At 31.0% G+C, this 14748-nt stretch overlaps 2 protein-coding genes across 3 annotated transcripts; both read left to right on the top strand.

The window, feature by feature from the left end:
* Window positions 1–833: 833 nt before the first annotated feature.
* On the top strand, window positions 834–6537 carry LOC134718829 (uncharacterized). Of its 2 annotated transcripts, XM_063581617.1 has the most exons (5): window positions 834–1504; window positions 3827–3897; window positions 5181–5273; window positions 5901–5975; window positions 6421–6537. In XM_063581617.1, exons 1-5 carry the CDS (start codon window positions 1156–1158, stop codon window positions 6475–6477), a joined length of 645 nt encoding a protein of 214 aa, XP_063437687.1. In that variant the 5' UTR covers window positions 834–1155; the 3' UTR covers window positions 6478–6537. The 2 variants fall into 2 exon arrangements, with proteins under 2 accessions (XP_063437687.1, XP_063437688.1); XM_063581618.1 differs by lacking the exon at window positions 5181–5273.
* Window positions 6538–7027: 490 nt separating this feature from the next.
* On the top strand, window positions 7028–13506 carry LOC134718828 (uncharacterized). The gene is made up of 6 exons (XM_063581616.1): window positions 7028–7147; window positions 7631–7839; window positions 8612–8818; window positions 9679–10260; window positions 10584–10758; window positions 11936–13506. The coding sequence occupies exons 2-6, from the start codon at window positions 7642–7644 to the stop codon at window positions 12622–12624; spliced, it is 1851 nt and encodes a 616-aa protein (XP_063437686.1). The 5' UTR covers window positions 7028–7147; window positions 7631–7641; the 3' UTR covers window positions 12625–13506.
* Window positions 13507–14748: the final 1242 nt, after the last annotated feature.

The raw sequence follows: 14748 nt of genomic DNA, 5'->3' as shown, positions 1-14748 counted from the left end.
TTGTCTACTTGGTCTCCTGTGGAGAATTGTCTCATTGGTAATCATACCATATATTCTTTTTTTTATATTTATTAACGGAATTGCATTTTTCACACAAATTGTCCACATCTCATTAGAGATATGCCTGAAAGGGTATATGGACACAATATGATATTCAACACCTTATACTTTATAATATAATAAAACATATATTCAAAAGTCTGTGGTTGTGAAATATATATAAATTTTACAATGGGTATATTTGATTATTAAATTACAAGCTATCTGAAAAACACTTAAAAAACCTTCATTTTATGGCAGTTTAGAAATTCATTGTAATTTAAAATTATAAAACATTTACTTAGTATACATGTTCTGAGGAAGTTTGGTAAAAATTATAAAAAAGATCCATGAATTGATTATCATAATTCAATACATCAAAATAAAATATAACATTGGACTAGCAAACATCAATTCAAAGTTTTCATTATCAACAATTCATTTCATTGATCAAGTTTCGAACATTACAACAAACAAAAAAAATTATATAAAACATTAACACCAATTCTCTGTAAGGACCAAAAATACATGGCCACGCATGGACATACATTTTATTTAAAATGCAATCACTTTGTTCCTTTTAAACTAATAAGAGAAAACAACAATTTTTTTTCTTCAATTTTTTTCTTCTAGTTACCATGGAAACCATTTAAATTTGGCATTATTTGACAAAATTCCGTGTTTTTGCATGTAATGGCAAAAACCAAAATATTAGCATTATTTGGTGATTTTTGATAATTTTGTCAGCAAGAAATTGTTACAAAAACTTTTGGAACTATGTGTGTTGCCTTCATATCAGAAATATTGTATTTGGAATCTAAAAAATGCTTTCAATTAGATGAAAAAAAGATAAAAATGATGTATTTAAATTTTCTTGATTTTTTTTTAATCCACCTCCAAAGACCTCAAACTATACGCATATGCCTACATTAAATACAAGTGAAGATATGCAAAAAATAAAATTAGTGGGGTAAGCAGTCCCTTTTCTGTAAAAAAGGATGCAGTATTAGTGAAATCAGCATCTTTTTGCATGAGTTACTTCCCTTTGCACACTTCTCTTATCATTAGTCATGAAAATAGTAATGGAGGGAACTTGAGACAAGCAGACACAACATCATGAACATGGATAATTGTAACTTTAAACCTTTTTTAACACATATTAATTGCAGTAATAATGATTTTTTTGCTATAACCTCATTTCCTGAAACTGAAACGCATACCATTCTCTCAACTTTTGGCTTACTACTTGGAAAACCTACAGAGAATTTCAACATTTGTATTTCACATAAAATTCAATATGATTTTGATCATCGCCTGAAAACCAAATCGAGCCTTTGCAGTGTTCCACATTTTTTGTCAACCCATGTTGACATCAGAAGAAAGGTCCATGGGGAAAGAAAGGTCACAGTGGATATGATGAGGAAAGTGAACAGCAATACTGGTATCGTTCTAACCATTGGAACAGGTAGGAATTACCTTTAATCATTGTTATTAATATAAACATGCATACTAGATAGATAGATAGATAATTTAATTAACCAATCATGGTGCCCAAAATTTGAGCTATATACAATCAAATGAATTACAAAATAAAGCACAGAAAATGATTAAAGTACATTTAAACAAAAATCCACATGAATACACATCTCCCGTATGAAATTATAAGGCGTATTACGCCTGGAAATAAGGCGTAAACCAGGCGTAAGTGGTAGTTACGTGTCTAGATCCAAGCGTAAGGGAGCAGGAAACGTAAATTTGTAGTCCTTACGGGCGTAGAAAAAAGCAGTACACCTGGCGTAAATTGAAATAAGCAAGGCGTAACGAAGTTTTCTTACGGGCGTAAATTTTCTTACAGGCGGAAATAAAAATACCCATAATGCTTTGTTTAAAGGATCATGGGATTTTTTTTCAAAATTAGGCTCTTTAGTTTGCAAGATTTGGACACATGGCAGCTTCATATATTCAGTGCATGATAATTTGCTTGTTTTGTGCTTTTTGAAAGATTCTGAAATTGGAAATACTGAATCAAATAAATAAATGAAAATTGTGAAATAAAAGGAAAGTTAGTAATACATGGTAAATAATAATAATGTGAGTATAACTATTAGTTATTTAGTATTATATGTTCTATCAGAATTTTTGAAATTCCAAAACCTTTATCCTTGGATAATAACACTAAAATCTTTTACTTTAAGTTAAATTGTAGTATTCACTATTGTCATTTATATTTTAGTTCAAAAGACAATAATTTTCAAAAACAGCTTAGTTAAAATGATAATTTTATTTCAAGAAAAATTAATTGTCATAATTCTTATTTAAACTTAAACTTATTTGAGCCATTGTCTGCATAAAAAGTATTTATTTCTATATAAGCTTCTTCAATGGTTAATATTTCAAGTTTTTTGTCAAACAATAAGAAATAAAAGCAACAGCATAGAAGTATGTATCAAATACACAGAAGTACACAGCAAGGTTAATACACTGAACTAAAATAAGTGTAGTATTATGTAAAGATATTACGCCTGGTTTATTTATGGACCAGGCGTACTCATTTGCATATTACGCCTATTTTTTTGTGAACCAGGCGTACTCATTTAAATATTACGCCTAATTTTACGCCTGGTTTACGCCTCAGTTACGCCTAATTTACGCCTGGTTTCCGCCTGGTTTCCGCCTGGACATGCATTTTGTAAACACTGCAATGTCGCCAGGATAAAGTATGATTTTTACGCCTGGTTTCCGTGTCATATACGGGCGTCACAGTTCGTACAGGTTACACTAATCAACCTGATATAAACCAAGTTATTGTCACTATGTACAGTGACAATATACATGTATATAATTTTGAGACTGGCAATACTGGACACCTCGAATGTACCCAACTTACATGACTTGGGAAATCTAGGGTGAAATGGGAATGGGGAGGGCAGGTGTTTACAGACATCAAATTTAGGCAACATTTCCATTACAATCCATGCTTGTAAAATATCACTGACACCTGTACAGTTTTGTTCTCCAGGCCAAATTGTATTAAAACAATCTTGAGGGGATGGCTTTGTGTTTTTTTTCTTCTAAAAAGTGTCCTGTCATGTCAGATGCTCATTGCTGAATTTTCCAGAAAAGCTACAAAAACAGTATTCTGCATTAGGCATGGACCATTTGTTTTTCTGGAGAGGCTGTTTTTTTTGTTGTTCTTATTTTTTTAAATATAAATCTGGCCTGTTCAATTGTTAAAAGAATATATTCTGACTTTATGTTCAGCAAGTAAATGCATAATGTGAAAAAATATCCTTGCTTGGTATGCATGGTACATTCCGAAATCGGTGATCAGAGTTCGTGATTACAAACTCTCTGTGCATACTGTAAAAAAAAAATGTCTACAAATAAAACCTTCACTATAATACAAAATATGAAATGGAAGATTTATTTAAAAATCTGATTAAGATCTGTAAAAAATGCTCAAGGTAAACAACTATCAGACTATCCAAAAACAGAAGGAGAAAATATAAACAATCTCAAATAAAGTTAATATACACAATATACAATATATAAATAAATTAAACTTGTTAAAATTGTTGAAAATAGTCTCATGTGACAGATTTCCTCTGGAATGGAGAAAAACATTCTATGTCAATAAATGTGGGGGTGATAATGAAAGAAAAGATAAAAATATGAAGCTTCCGAAGAAACATTGACACTGTAATATATATATATACATGTAATAGGTATTATTCAGTTATTTAAGGGTAATTTGCTAGACTTATTCATTTATATTATATTATTTCAGTGATATGCACAAACTGCCGAAAGAAATTGACAAAGACTGGTAAAGAAACTGAAGAGATTAAAGAACAAATGGTAAGATATGAAATAAACGCATAGATACCAGGATTAAAATGTTATATTTAGCCTATAGTGGAGTGTATTATTTGAAAAAGACGTCTAGTTAAGGACGTTAATGCACCCACCTAAGATACCCCTAATTTCTTTTTTAAATGAAAGAATAATGATTTAACTTTGATTTTTGCCCGGCCGTCACAAAATTGTACAGTGCGTTTTTTTTTATAATTGACATTTATTTCAGAAATTAGTTGAAAATTATGAAATTACAACATGTTTTTCAAGTAAAGGAAATTTTTCATAATTCAGAACTTTTTGGATCTACTATTAAATTTTTATCAAATACTTTTGCACTCTTTTTGTTTTAGAACAAACCAAATAACTCGTCAGTTACTGTTTTTTCATTCAAGATCAAGACTTTATCTCACAATTTCTGTAATTTTATGATGTTGGGTAAAATTACTACAGTATAGTTTCCGGAATCCCTTATCTATTTCGTTATCGTTTTTCTACTGAATATATTAGTCGATTTCCGTGTACTTAATAGTGCTATTAGAGTACAATTAATCATATTTAAATGGTTCTATTTCTATCTTTAACTTCAGTGTAGCGTAAATGGATATAAAATCGGTCAAACTTCATCCAAGGCAATATTGGCCTCACTACAGAAAACAATACAACTTTCTACAAGATTTGATCTGTTCACGCATAGGTATAGGTATAGGGGGAGGTTTGAAATCTCAAAAGATATGTATAACCCCAATCGCAATTTTGTGCCTGTCCCAAGTAAGGAGCCTCTGGCCTTTGTTAGTTTTGTATGATTTTTTATTTTAATTTCTTGTGTATATTTCGAAGCTTAGTATGACGTCCATTATCATTTCAAACAAGTCCATTTATGTTTAGGGGCAGGAGAACGCCTCTGGGTGTGGGAGTTTTTTTCTGCACTGATAACCCATTGGTGGTCTTGGCCGTTGCCTGCTTTTTGATCGGGTTGGTGTCTCTTTGACAAATCCCTCATGTCCATTCCCAATTTTTAATTCAATCTGTATATATATATATATAGTAGATCTACAAAAGATTTATCAATGACCTTAAATCAAAAAATATTAAAAAGGCTCAAAAAGGTATGAATTAAAGAGCATTAAGGAATCATTCCTTAACATTTTGCCTAATACAGAATTACATTTGTATATATAAAGTTACAATGTGGTTTTTATTTTATTTGAAGAATTTATTTATTACCTTGGTCCAATAATGTTAATTTCTAATTAGGTTTATTTATGTTTTTTTTTTCTTTCTAGATATGCACAGCTGATGAAATTATGGATTGTAATCTAGAACATCCCTCTGAAAGCACAGATATTTCTGCCTTGTCTGAAGACAAATGTCTACTGGTAAGCTAAATAAAAAGTTTCTGACATGTATAACATGCTTGATAGAAGGTGTCGTTAATAGGTTTTTAGCAGAAGTAAACCACTGTGACCCTGTCTGTGCTCAATAAAATTATAAGATATGTTTATATCTTATAATTTTATTTGTCTTTTTTGTCTTCAGACAAGGCAGAAATATCTGTGCTTTCAGAGGAATGTTCTAGAAAAAAAACCAGTTATTTCCCTTTGTAAATATTAAATATATGGAAAATTTCAAAATGCTCATGTGTACATTTTTTCCATGAATATTATGAAACTTATATCATAGGTTTATATTAGAAATGTCTCTCACAAGTTAGAAAATCAGTGCAGATAATCTGGCTATCTCCTACTACAGATCTGTAGGTTCAGCTTTAATAGTTTGTAGGATGTTCATCATAAAAAGTGTTAAATTTATAATTTCCTATGGTCAAGTGGGTCATCATTTGTGTCTTAAAGACAGTGTTACAATTTTGAGTTCTAAGCCAACACCACTGTATGTTAAAAACAAAATATTTGGAACTATACTCATGCATACAGCAAGCAAAAAAAAAGGGGGAGGGTATTGTGTAAATCTAGTTTTTCTATCAATCTATTGTTTTACTGTTTCAGAAAAATGCAAATATAGAAGGAGTACAAACCCGTAAAAGAAAACTGAACTATCTATCAATTACTACAGGGGTACATGTAAGTAATATACAGGTGTATCTTGTAAGCTTGTAAAACAGTTTAGGATAATGTGTTAAATGTATTAGCTTATGTGCCTGTCTCAAGTCAGGAGACTGTAATTCAGTGGTTGTTGTTTGTTTATGTGTTGCATATTTGTTTTTCTTTATTTTTTTTATATAAATTAAGGCGGTTAGGTTTCTCGTTTGAATTTTTAGGTGTCATTTATAGCTGACTATACGGTATGGACTTTGCTCATTGTTGAAGGCCATACGTTTGCCTTAATAACAGACTTTCAACATAAATTCATTCATGATAAGTTACCAAAAAAGTCATTTCAGCATCTGCACTTTTGTTATATATATATTTATAGTCTACACCATTCCTTGTGTACAACTATAATGTGTAGCAACATTGTTTTAAATGAGATAATGTTCTATGTGCTGATGTATGTTTTTCTTTGTAGAGCCAAAACAGTGATTTAGACATGAGTAGCCAAGAACTCTCTAGTCAGGCAACATAAGCCTCTGTGGTAAATATTGGAAAACTTGAGAAACTAAATGATTTTCTACAAACTGCTGGCTGCAGTCCTGTTAAGTATCTTCAATCATCATTCACAGACTGCAGTGAAAGATCCAAAAGAAGATACATCCAAAAAGCTAAGGACTGTGTTGATTTGGTACTATCCACGATATGCCCAGGTGAAGGTGATATTTTAGCTGAAGTATTATTTCCATCAACAAATGGCCAGAAAAATCAAATGTTAGCAGCTGATCCATTATTAATGGCATTAACAGATTCCTTCAACAAGGCTGAGACATGGACACTGAGACAACAACTGTTATCCATAATATCAAAAGATAAAAGCTTTGATGAAGTGTCCATGCTCATCCCAGGCTTGACTAGATATAGGTACTATATGTCACGGCATCATGAAGAATCTGAAGGATGTGGGATGCCTATATTAGTCAAGGATACCAAAAGACAGAAGATTGATGAAGGAACTTTGGGAAACTTTATAGACTTTATTACATCAAGTCACATTGTAAAAGATCTCCCATTCGGTGAAAAAACTTTAAAACTTTCAACTGGAGAAATAATAAAAACTCCAAATGTAATCCGAGCCATTGCTCCATCAAGTATAATTAGATAGTACAAACAGTACTGTGAGGAAGAAAACATTGTGCCCCTTGGTAAGAAAAATAACACTTTAAATAATTTTGAATTCAGTTAAATGTGACTTAGAATATTAATGTTCCTGTACATCCTTCCATATGCATGTCACCAGGTGTCCAGGTGTCTGTCTGTATGTCCGTTATAAAGTTTTAGGTTGATATCAGCAATTCGACAAGATTTTTATTTGAGGACAATCGACTTTTTTTAAAAGAGTAATGCCCCTTCGAAATATTAGATAAGAGCAATGCCGGTGACAATGGAACTCTATTCTTTTATACACATAGATTTAGCCTTCAATTTTCTTGTTCGAATTGTTTAACTTTTGTCATTTTTGCGCCTTTTATAGCTGACTATGTACTTTGCTCATTGTTGAATGCAATATGGTGTCAATGCTTATTGTTTATATCTATTTTAAAAATAATCACAAACATCTATTATTCATCAATCGATTATTGTTTTTTAATTGAGTGCTATTTTTTTATGAATTTATTTTTTTGTAGGAACAAGCACTATGTACAAGATACTAGATGAATGTGCAGCATCTTTCAGGAAGTCCGTTGAAGGCATAGATTATTTCATCGCTGAAGGAGGCCGGGCTTTTAATGACCTTGAGGGGATTCTTGACAAAGTAGAAATTACTCAAGAGAAAACAAAAGAATTAAAGACCAAACTAGTTGAGGCAAAAAGATACATGAAATCAGATTTCAAGGTACTACTCAACATCCTGAAATTTCCTCTATACTCAATCACAAAGTGTGAATAAACTTTTCTGAAATATAAAGTAGACTATCATGGTTTCCTTTCTTGAAATATAAAATGTTCATGATCATCAAGACTAGAAAAGAAAGAATGATAAACTGTTTATCTCTGTTTTGCCATTCAGATTAATAATAACCATACTTGGACCTTATTCGAAGATATAAAAATGGCAAAAATAAACCATAACAGCCAAGGGGTTATATTAATTTGTTTACATACTGATTTTTTTTACCCAATTGAGTATTTTTTTTATTTAATTAAAATATTTATATATTTTATACAAATGTATAAACAAGTATAAATTGAAAACATATATATTTACAAAATATATCATCTATAAGTGACTAAAGTTCAATATGGTTTCTTAACATTAAGACCCACTTTTTTCTGTGGGTTTTCATTTTTAGAAATGTAAAAAAAATGGTAAGCATCTAATTATTTTCATTACCTCTATTGAATTAACTTCAGAAATTGCAGACAAAGAAGGACAACTCCTGTATATGTAATTTACAAGTTCTAGAATGTGAAGCTTTAAATGGACAAAAATGAGAATAACACTTCATACATTCCAGGCCAGGATTTCTGGCTTTTCCTTCATCAAAAATCTAAATATAAGAAATTTATATGATTCTTGGCAAGAGGTAATTAAATATAACTCTGTTGAATTTAAGCTGTGTGAGTCTTTTTGATTATATCTATTTCTTTTTTTTTTTCCATAATAGGTACATTTAACAGAAGAAAATCCAGTACCTGATCACTGCATTGGTTTTGCCTTGAGTGACAAAGAATCTTGTTTCAGGAGGGACTGTATAAATCACATACACACTGAAACATGTTTGAACTGTGACACTATTGAAAGCTTATTCAAGGAAATCCAGACCTTAGCAGATGAAGCTGTCTTTGAAAATAAGGAAGCTGTCTTATTCCAGGTAAATTAAGTTAAACCATTATTTCATATGTACATGTATTGAATGGTTGTGCTTTGTGGTATGATATGAAAGTACAAAGAAACTTGATATTTTACAGTAATGTTAACACATGTATTATACAGTAACACATTGTTTACCGGTACATGTTGCTTTAATTATAGAAAAATAAATTTACATTTTCAGTCAGTATTCCAAGAATAATATAGTTCAAAGAGAAAATTGCAATAAGAATGTTGAAACAACAATTTTGAAAAACGTATGCCTACACAATTTACTACCAGAAATAGTATGCAAAATATAACATAATCTGTATACACCTGACCAAATATAAAGTATACAAATTTTGCTCCGGGATTTATGTGAATCTCAGGTGGAATTTTCCACATGAACTTCATGAATACTTCACCAAAAAAATAATTGGTATTTTTTCATGATTTTCATTAAATTTGAAAATTTAGATGTTATAAGATTAACTTTATTTTTAAAATGTCATGTTAATTTCATTTGAAAAAAAATTCAAGTCATCTTTACGCATTACCTCCTTTAAGTTGTAATTTTTGTGAGTGAAATTCCCCTGTGTTGATTACTTTAAACTACAATGACCATGATGACCTACATTTGAATAATTTTAAATAATTATGGTGCAGTTCTTGTATAGGTCCACATCTCCACTGATGAAGTTATATAGTGATATAGGAATTATATTTTGTCATTGAGGCATGTTAGGTAGTATTTGCATTGCACAAAAAGAGAGGATTATTTCAGCTTTATTGTTAACATTTGTTTGGGTCATTGACTAAAATTAATTTATACATGAGGGACACCTGCTACTATCTTATTGTTATCTATTGTTTTTATAGGTTGAAAAGGCTGTATCAGATATCCAGGAGTGGAAAATGCACTTAATCAGATCCCGAAACCAGAATAGAGCAAGAACCAAAATTCTTTCGGACATGGATGATAACGAGTGCCTTATTATTGCTGATTGGGCTATGAAATTTCTGCCACGGAGGTATAGAGAAGGACAAACTGATTGGTTTGCCAAGCGTGGCTTGAATTGGCATATAAGTGTTGCTTATATGAAAGGTGAAGATGAACAGCTGACAAGTACAACATATGTGCATATTTTTGATACACCTGCTTCACAGGATTCAGCTACAACATCAGCAGTGTTAGAAGATGTAGCCAAAGATTTGCTTGCTGAATTACATCCTAAAGCTATCAAGTTCCATTTATGGTCTGATAATGCTGGCTGCTACAAGAGCAGCAATACAATTATAACACTGCATCAACAGTTAGGAAATAATTTAATTTCCTATGATTTTTGTGATACCCAGGATGGAAAAGGGCCATGTGACCGCAAATCATCACACATAAAATCATCAATAAAGCGGTATATAAATGAAGGGAATGATGTTCTTAGTGCCAAGCAAATGAAGCAGGTATTCAAAGTTTTTTTTTAATACTTAGGATTCATTTATTTTCGTGTGTACCTATTTCATGTATTTTCATGGTTTAAGGAAAATGTACATAATCCTGGATATTTGATATTGTATTTTTGGCAAAGTGTGTACTCATTCCTTACAAATATTTGTAATTTGTTGAACTACCTTGAGAAATGTGTACTAAACTAAGTTTGCAGTGCTATATTATGTAGTATTGAAAGGTCAAAGTTACAATTGGACTAAGGAGAAATAATGATGAATGTTTATATTATCAGAGACAAAATTATATCCCATGTATCATCAAATTGACTTTTTTGTAGGCAAAAGACTTCAAACAATTTGCTGGAAGCACATACAAAGTTAAAGTGGTTGATGTAGTTATTGATGTTGAAAAGAGTGCAGCTGTCAAACCAATACCTGCAATATCATCATATCACAACTTTCAATTCAGCAAAGATGGTGTTACTGTGTGGAAAGCCTATGGTATTGGAAAAGGTAGGCAAGATTAGATGAAAATCATGTTTGTACTAGACAATAATGACTTGAAGGGGTGTATATTTGATAAAACAAGTATTCAGTGAGTATTGCATGGCAATACATAGTCTCCTACCGGTTGAAAAGTTGTTGTATTGAAACAAAATTCTAACTTGTTCAATGGTGTAAACTATATAACAAATATCAAGTCGGTATCTTCAAGCTAACGAAAAAATTGTTGAAATTGAATGTTTAAATTAATTTTGTATGTCCAAGGACCATAATTTGGCACAAAATCTTCAGATCATTAAAAAAATGTAAACTAGATATATGTGCACGTGACTTGTCATAATAAAACAATACACCAAATATCAAATCAATATTTTCAAACATGAACATGGAAAACTGATTTGCCTGACTGACAGATGGACAGACAGGTAGATGGAGTGCAAACCTAAAGTCCCCTTCAACTACATTGGTAGGGGACTAGTTACAAAACCAGACAACCAGCTACCAGGAAGCCCCAAAAAAGTATAGAGTACAGACATCTTTTAATGACACACAATCAACACTATATTAGAGCAATGAAGTCAAAAATAAATTCACAAGTAGAACAAAATAAGACTGTTTATGCCCCACCTAAAATAGTAGAGGGGCATTATGTTTTCTGGTCTGTAGCAATGAAGGTCCGTTCGTTCGTTTTTCCTTCTGTCCGTCCGTTTGTCCGTCTGTCCTGCTTCAGGTTAAAGTTTTTGGTCAAGGTAGTTTTTGATGAAGTTGAAGTCCAATCAGCTTGAAACTTAGTACACATGTGCACTATGATATGATCTTTCTAATTTTAATGCCAAATAATAGAGTTTTTACCCAATTTCACCGTTCAATGAACTTAGAAAATGACAGTGCTAATTTCAGGTTAAAGTTTTTGGTCAAGGTAGTTTTTGATGAAGTTGAAGTCCAATCAACTTGAAACTTAGTATACATGTTCCCTATGTTATGATCTTTCCAATTTCACGGTCCACTAAACATAGAAAATGATAGTGCAAGTGGGACATTCATGTACTATAGACACATTCTTGGTTTTTACTTGTATAAATGGAAAATACATAAATGTTGAAAGGGATATAACTCTACAACATGAAATAATTTACCTATACCAGTGAATAAAAAAAAACATTGTATAGTTAATTTAATTTTTTAGGAAAAGTTTTCCCATGGGCTAAAATCTTCAAAGAAAATATTAAAGTAACAGAAATGAAAACGGTTGCTAACTGGACAAATTCCATTGTTGTTCTTCCTTCTATCAACATGCCAAAGACAAATGCTATTAAAGATTTATTTTATTGTCCAAATGAAGGTTGTGTACGAACATTCAGCAGGAATTCTAGCTTAGATCAGCATGTTATGCTAGGATTCTGTGACTTCAGACAGGAAAAGCAACCTCTGTCAGACAGAGCAAAGTCAATGTATGCTGAAAAAGTTAAAGAAAGTGCAAGCTTTGCTGGTTCTATCACACTTGCTTCTGACAACACTCAAAGTGAATCATCTTCATCAGAGTTAGAACAAGGGTGGGCTTTGAAACTTCGGAAATCACAAGTGCAATTCAGTGTTCATCAGAAAGAATATCTTATTCAAAAATTTGACAAAGGAAACCAAACTGGAAGAAAGGAGGACCCAGTTGTAGTTGCTGATGAAATGCGTAATGAAAAAACAGTCACTGGAAAATACAGATTCAGCAGAAATGAATACTTGACTGCACAACAGATCACCAGCTTCTTTTCAAGGGAAGTACAGAAGAGAAAAAGAATGGACAGTAATGACTTTACAGCAGCCATAGAGGAGGATAACAAATCCAATCTAAAAAAAGTCATTTTGCAAAAAATATCTTAAAAGTCAATATTGTTTGATGGTTGACATTTTGTACTCTCAAGTTTAAAATCAAATCAATTAAAATTAATTATTAATGTAAAATTTAAAAAAATTCTTGATGACATACAAATCTCATTCTTTACAAAAATACAAAGTTTGAAATTAACAAACATTCAACTATTATATGATTTATATAAGTATATCATATATTTAGAAATTTTTTAGGAGGTGATACCTTTTTCAAATTTTAGATTAAAGTACAACATTCTTAATGAGATTGTTATGAAATCAATGGAATTATAACAAAACAAATATATATCTGATAAACCTGTGATAAAATTAAAGTAATAAAAAATAAGTTTAACATTATTCTAATTTATCTTGTCAGCTAGGTTATTTCTCAGGATTTAAATCCTTTAATAAGCCCCTCTAAACAACAACTTAAGTTATGGGATACCAGTTCAATGTACACAAAAATGTAAATTTTTTATCAGCAGACATTTTTCTAAAAGATTGGACTTTCTTTCTTCCTCACAAAAAAGTGGTTGCCTTAAATTTAACACTTTAAGGCGAAATTCATCTTTAAACTGAGGGAAATAATCTTTTTTTATTTACAGTGTCTACCCTATTCAATATTGAAATTGAAAAAAAAATCAAGTTTTGGTCAAATGTTGGTCTTCATAATAAATAATGATAATAGTAATCATTTTTACATTTCTGTTGGTTCTTAGTTTGTTTCCATTAAGGTTATATATTTGCTGATAAAAAAGAGTGCTTATCCAGAAATCTATTTAACTAATTCAATCACTACAGCATTGATCAATCGTTTTTTGGAACAAGTATTTGGATTTTTATTTTAATACATTTCCTAAAAAAACACTAGCCATGATACATATATACTGTACATGTATATCATGTTTCATTGTATTAAAATATTATCCTTTTAGTTTTTTTTTTTTTAATCGATGTCATCACAGCAAATTACATATTTGAATTCGACATGGCTTGTGCTACTTCCACAGAATTTTGAGTCAAAGATTCATACATGTGGATCTTTACTCCGACATCATTAAAATCTGCATGAAAATATATATATATATAGCAATTATAATGCTGTTTACCTTCAACCAGTGGATATAGTGCAACTTATGGAACACACAAAGTGTTGTAGGGGTCTTAATGGCCAAGTGGTCTTAGTAGTCCAACTACTGTATCACTATATATATATATATAGCAAGCCTGTCAGTTATCAGATGTTTTAGAATCCCACACAGATGCACTTTATTGAATAGGATTGTTAGTCAATCAATCGATGTGTTTAACATAAAATTCAGGTACAATTATAAACAAATTATAAAGTTTGGAAAAATTGACTTTTCATATTGGAGGTTTTATACAAACTTTTATGATAAGCAATACTGGAGCCTAGAGGAGCATTGTAAAGCAATAAAAGCTAATGTTTTGAGTTATAAAGATGTTTATATCTGATGGATCCAGGTGAAATGAAGGTTATGGTTCTAGTTCTTCAAAACCTTTTTTAAAGGGACTTAAGATATTGGTCTGACCAGAAATCACTGTAATAAATAATAAACTATGACTTTAAGGTCAAATTCCAAGGTTAAAGGAAGCTTATGATGATACATAACACCATCTTAAGGTCATGCATACACACTTATATACTACCAATGACCTATTTAGATGTACAAGAATGTCAAAATTATTACCAAAATACGTTATTAAAAATGGTATTATTTGACCTTCAGGTCAAATGTCAAGGTCACATGAAGGTCATAAAAGTACATAATATACTGTCTTAGAATCACTGCATGTAAAGTCAGGGATCATATATACATGTATCATGTTTATTTTTTTGATAATATGTTTATTAGTACATTTAATTTATGTATTTTCTATTGGTTTTTAAACAATATTTTCGGGAGGCCCCTACGACCACGATATATAAATCATATCAAAAGTTGATGTTTTTTTTACAATAGTCATGGTAAGGTTAACATACAAACAAGATTTCATAGATATTGACAAATATTGCATCCGGACTATAGTGCATGGTTTTCTCTTGAACACGCTTTTACGTTCCTTCATATTTGCCGGGAGAACCCCTCTAGAATCATTGAATTCTTCGTC

This window comes from Mytilus trossulus, chromosome 5, assembly GCF_036588685.1.
Source record: "Mytilus trossulus isolate FHL-02 chromosome 5, PNRI_Mtr1.1.1.hap1, whole genome shotgun sequence".
NCBI classification, from domain to species: Eukaryota; Metazoa; Mollusca; class Bivalvia; order Mytilida; family Mytilidae; genus Mytilus; species Mytilus trossulus.
The sequence above is the reverse complement of the archived record's forward strand: the minus strand, read 5'-3'. Positions and strand labels throughout refer to the sequence as shown.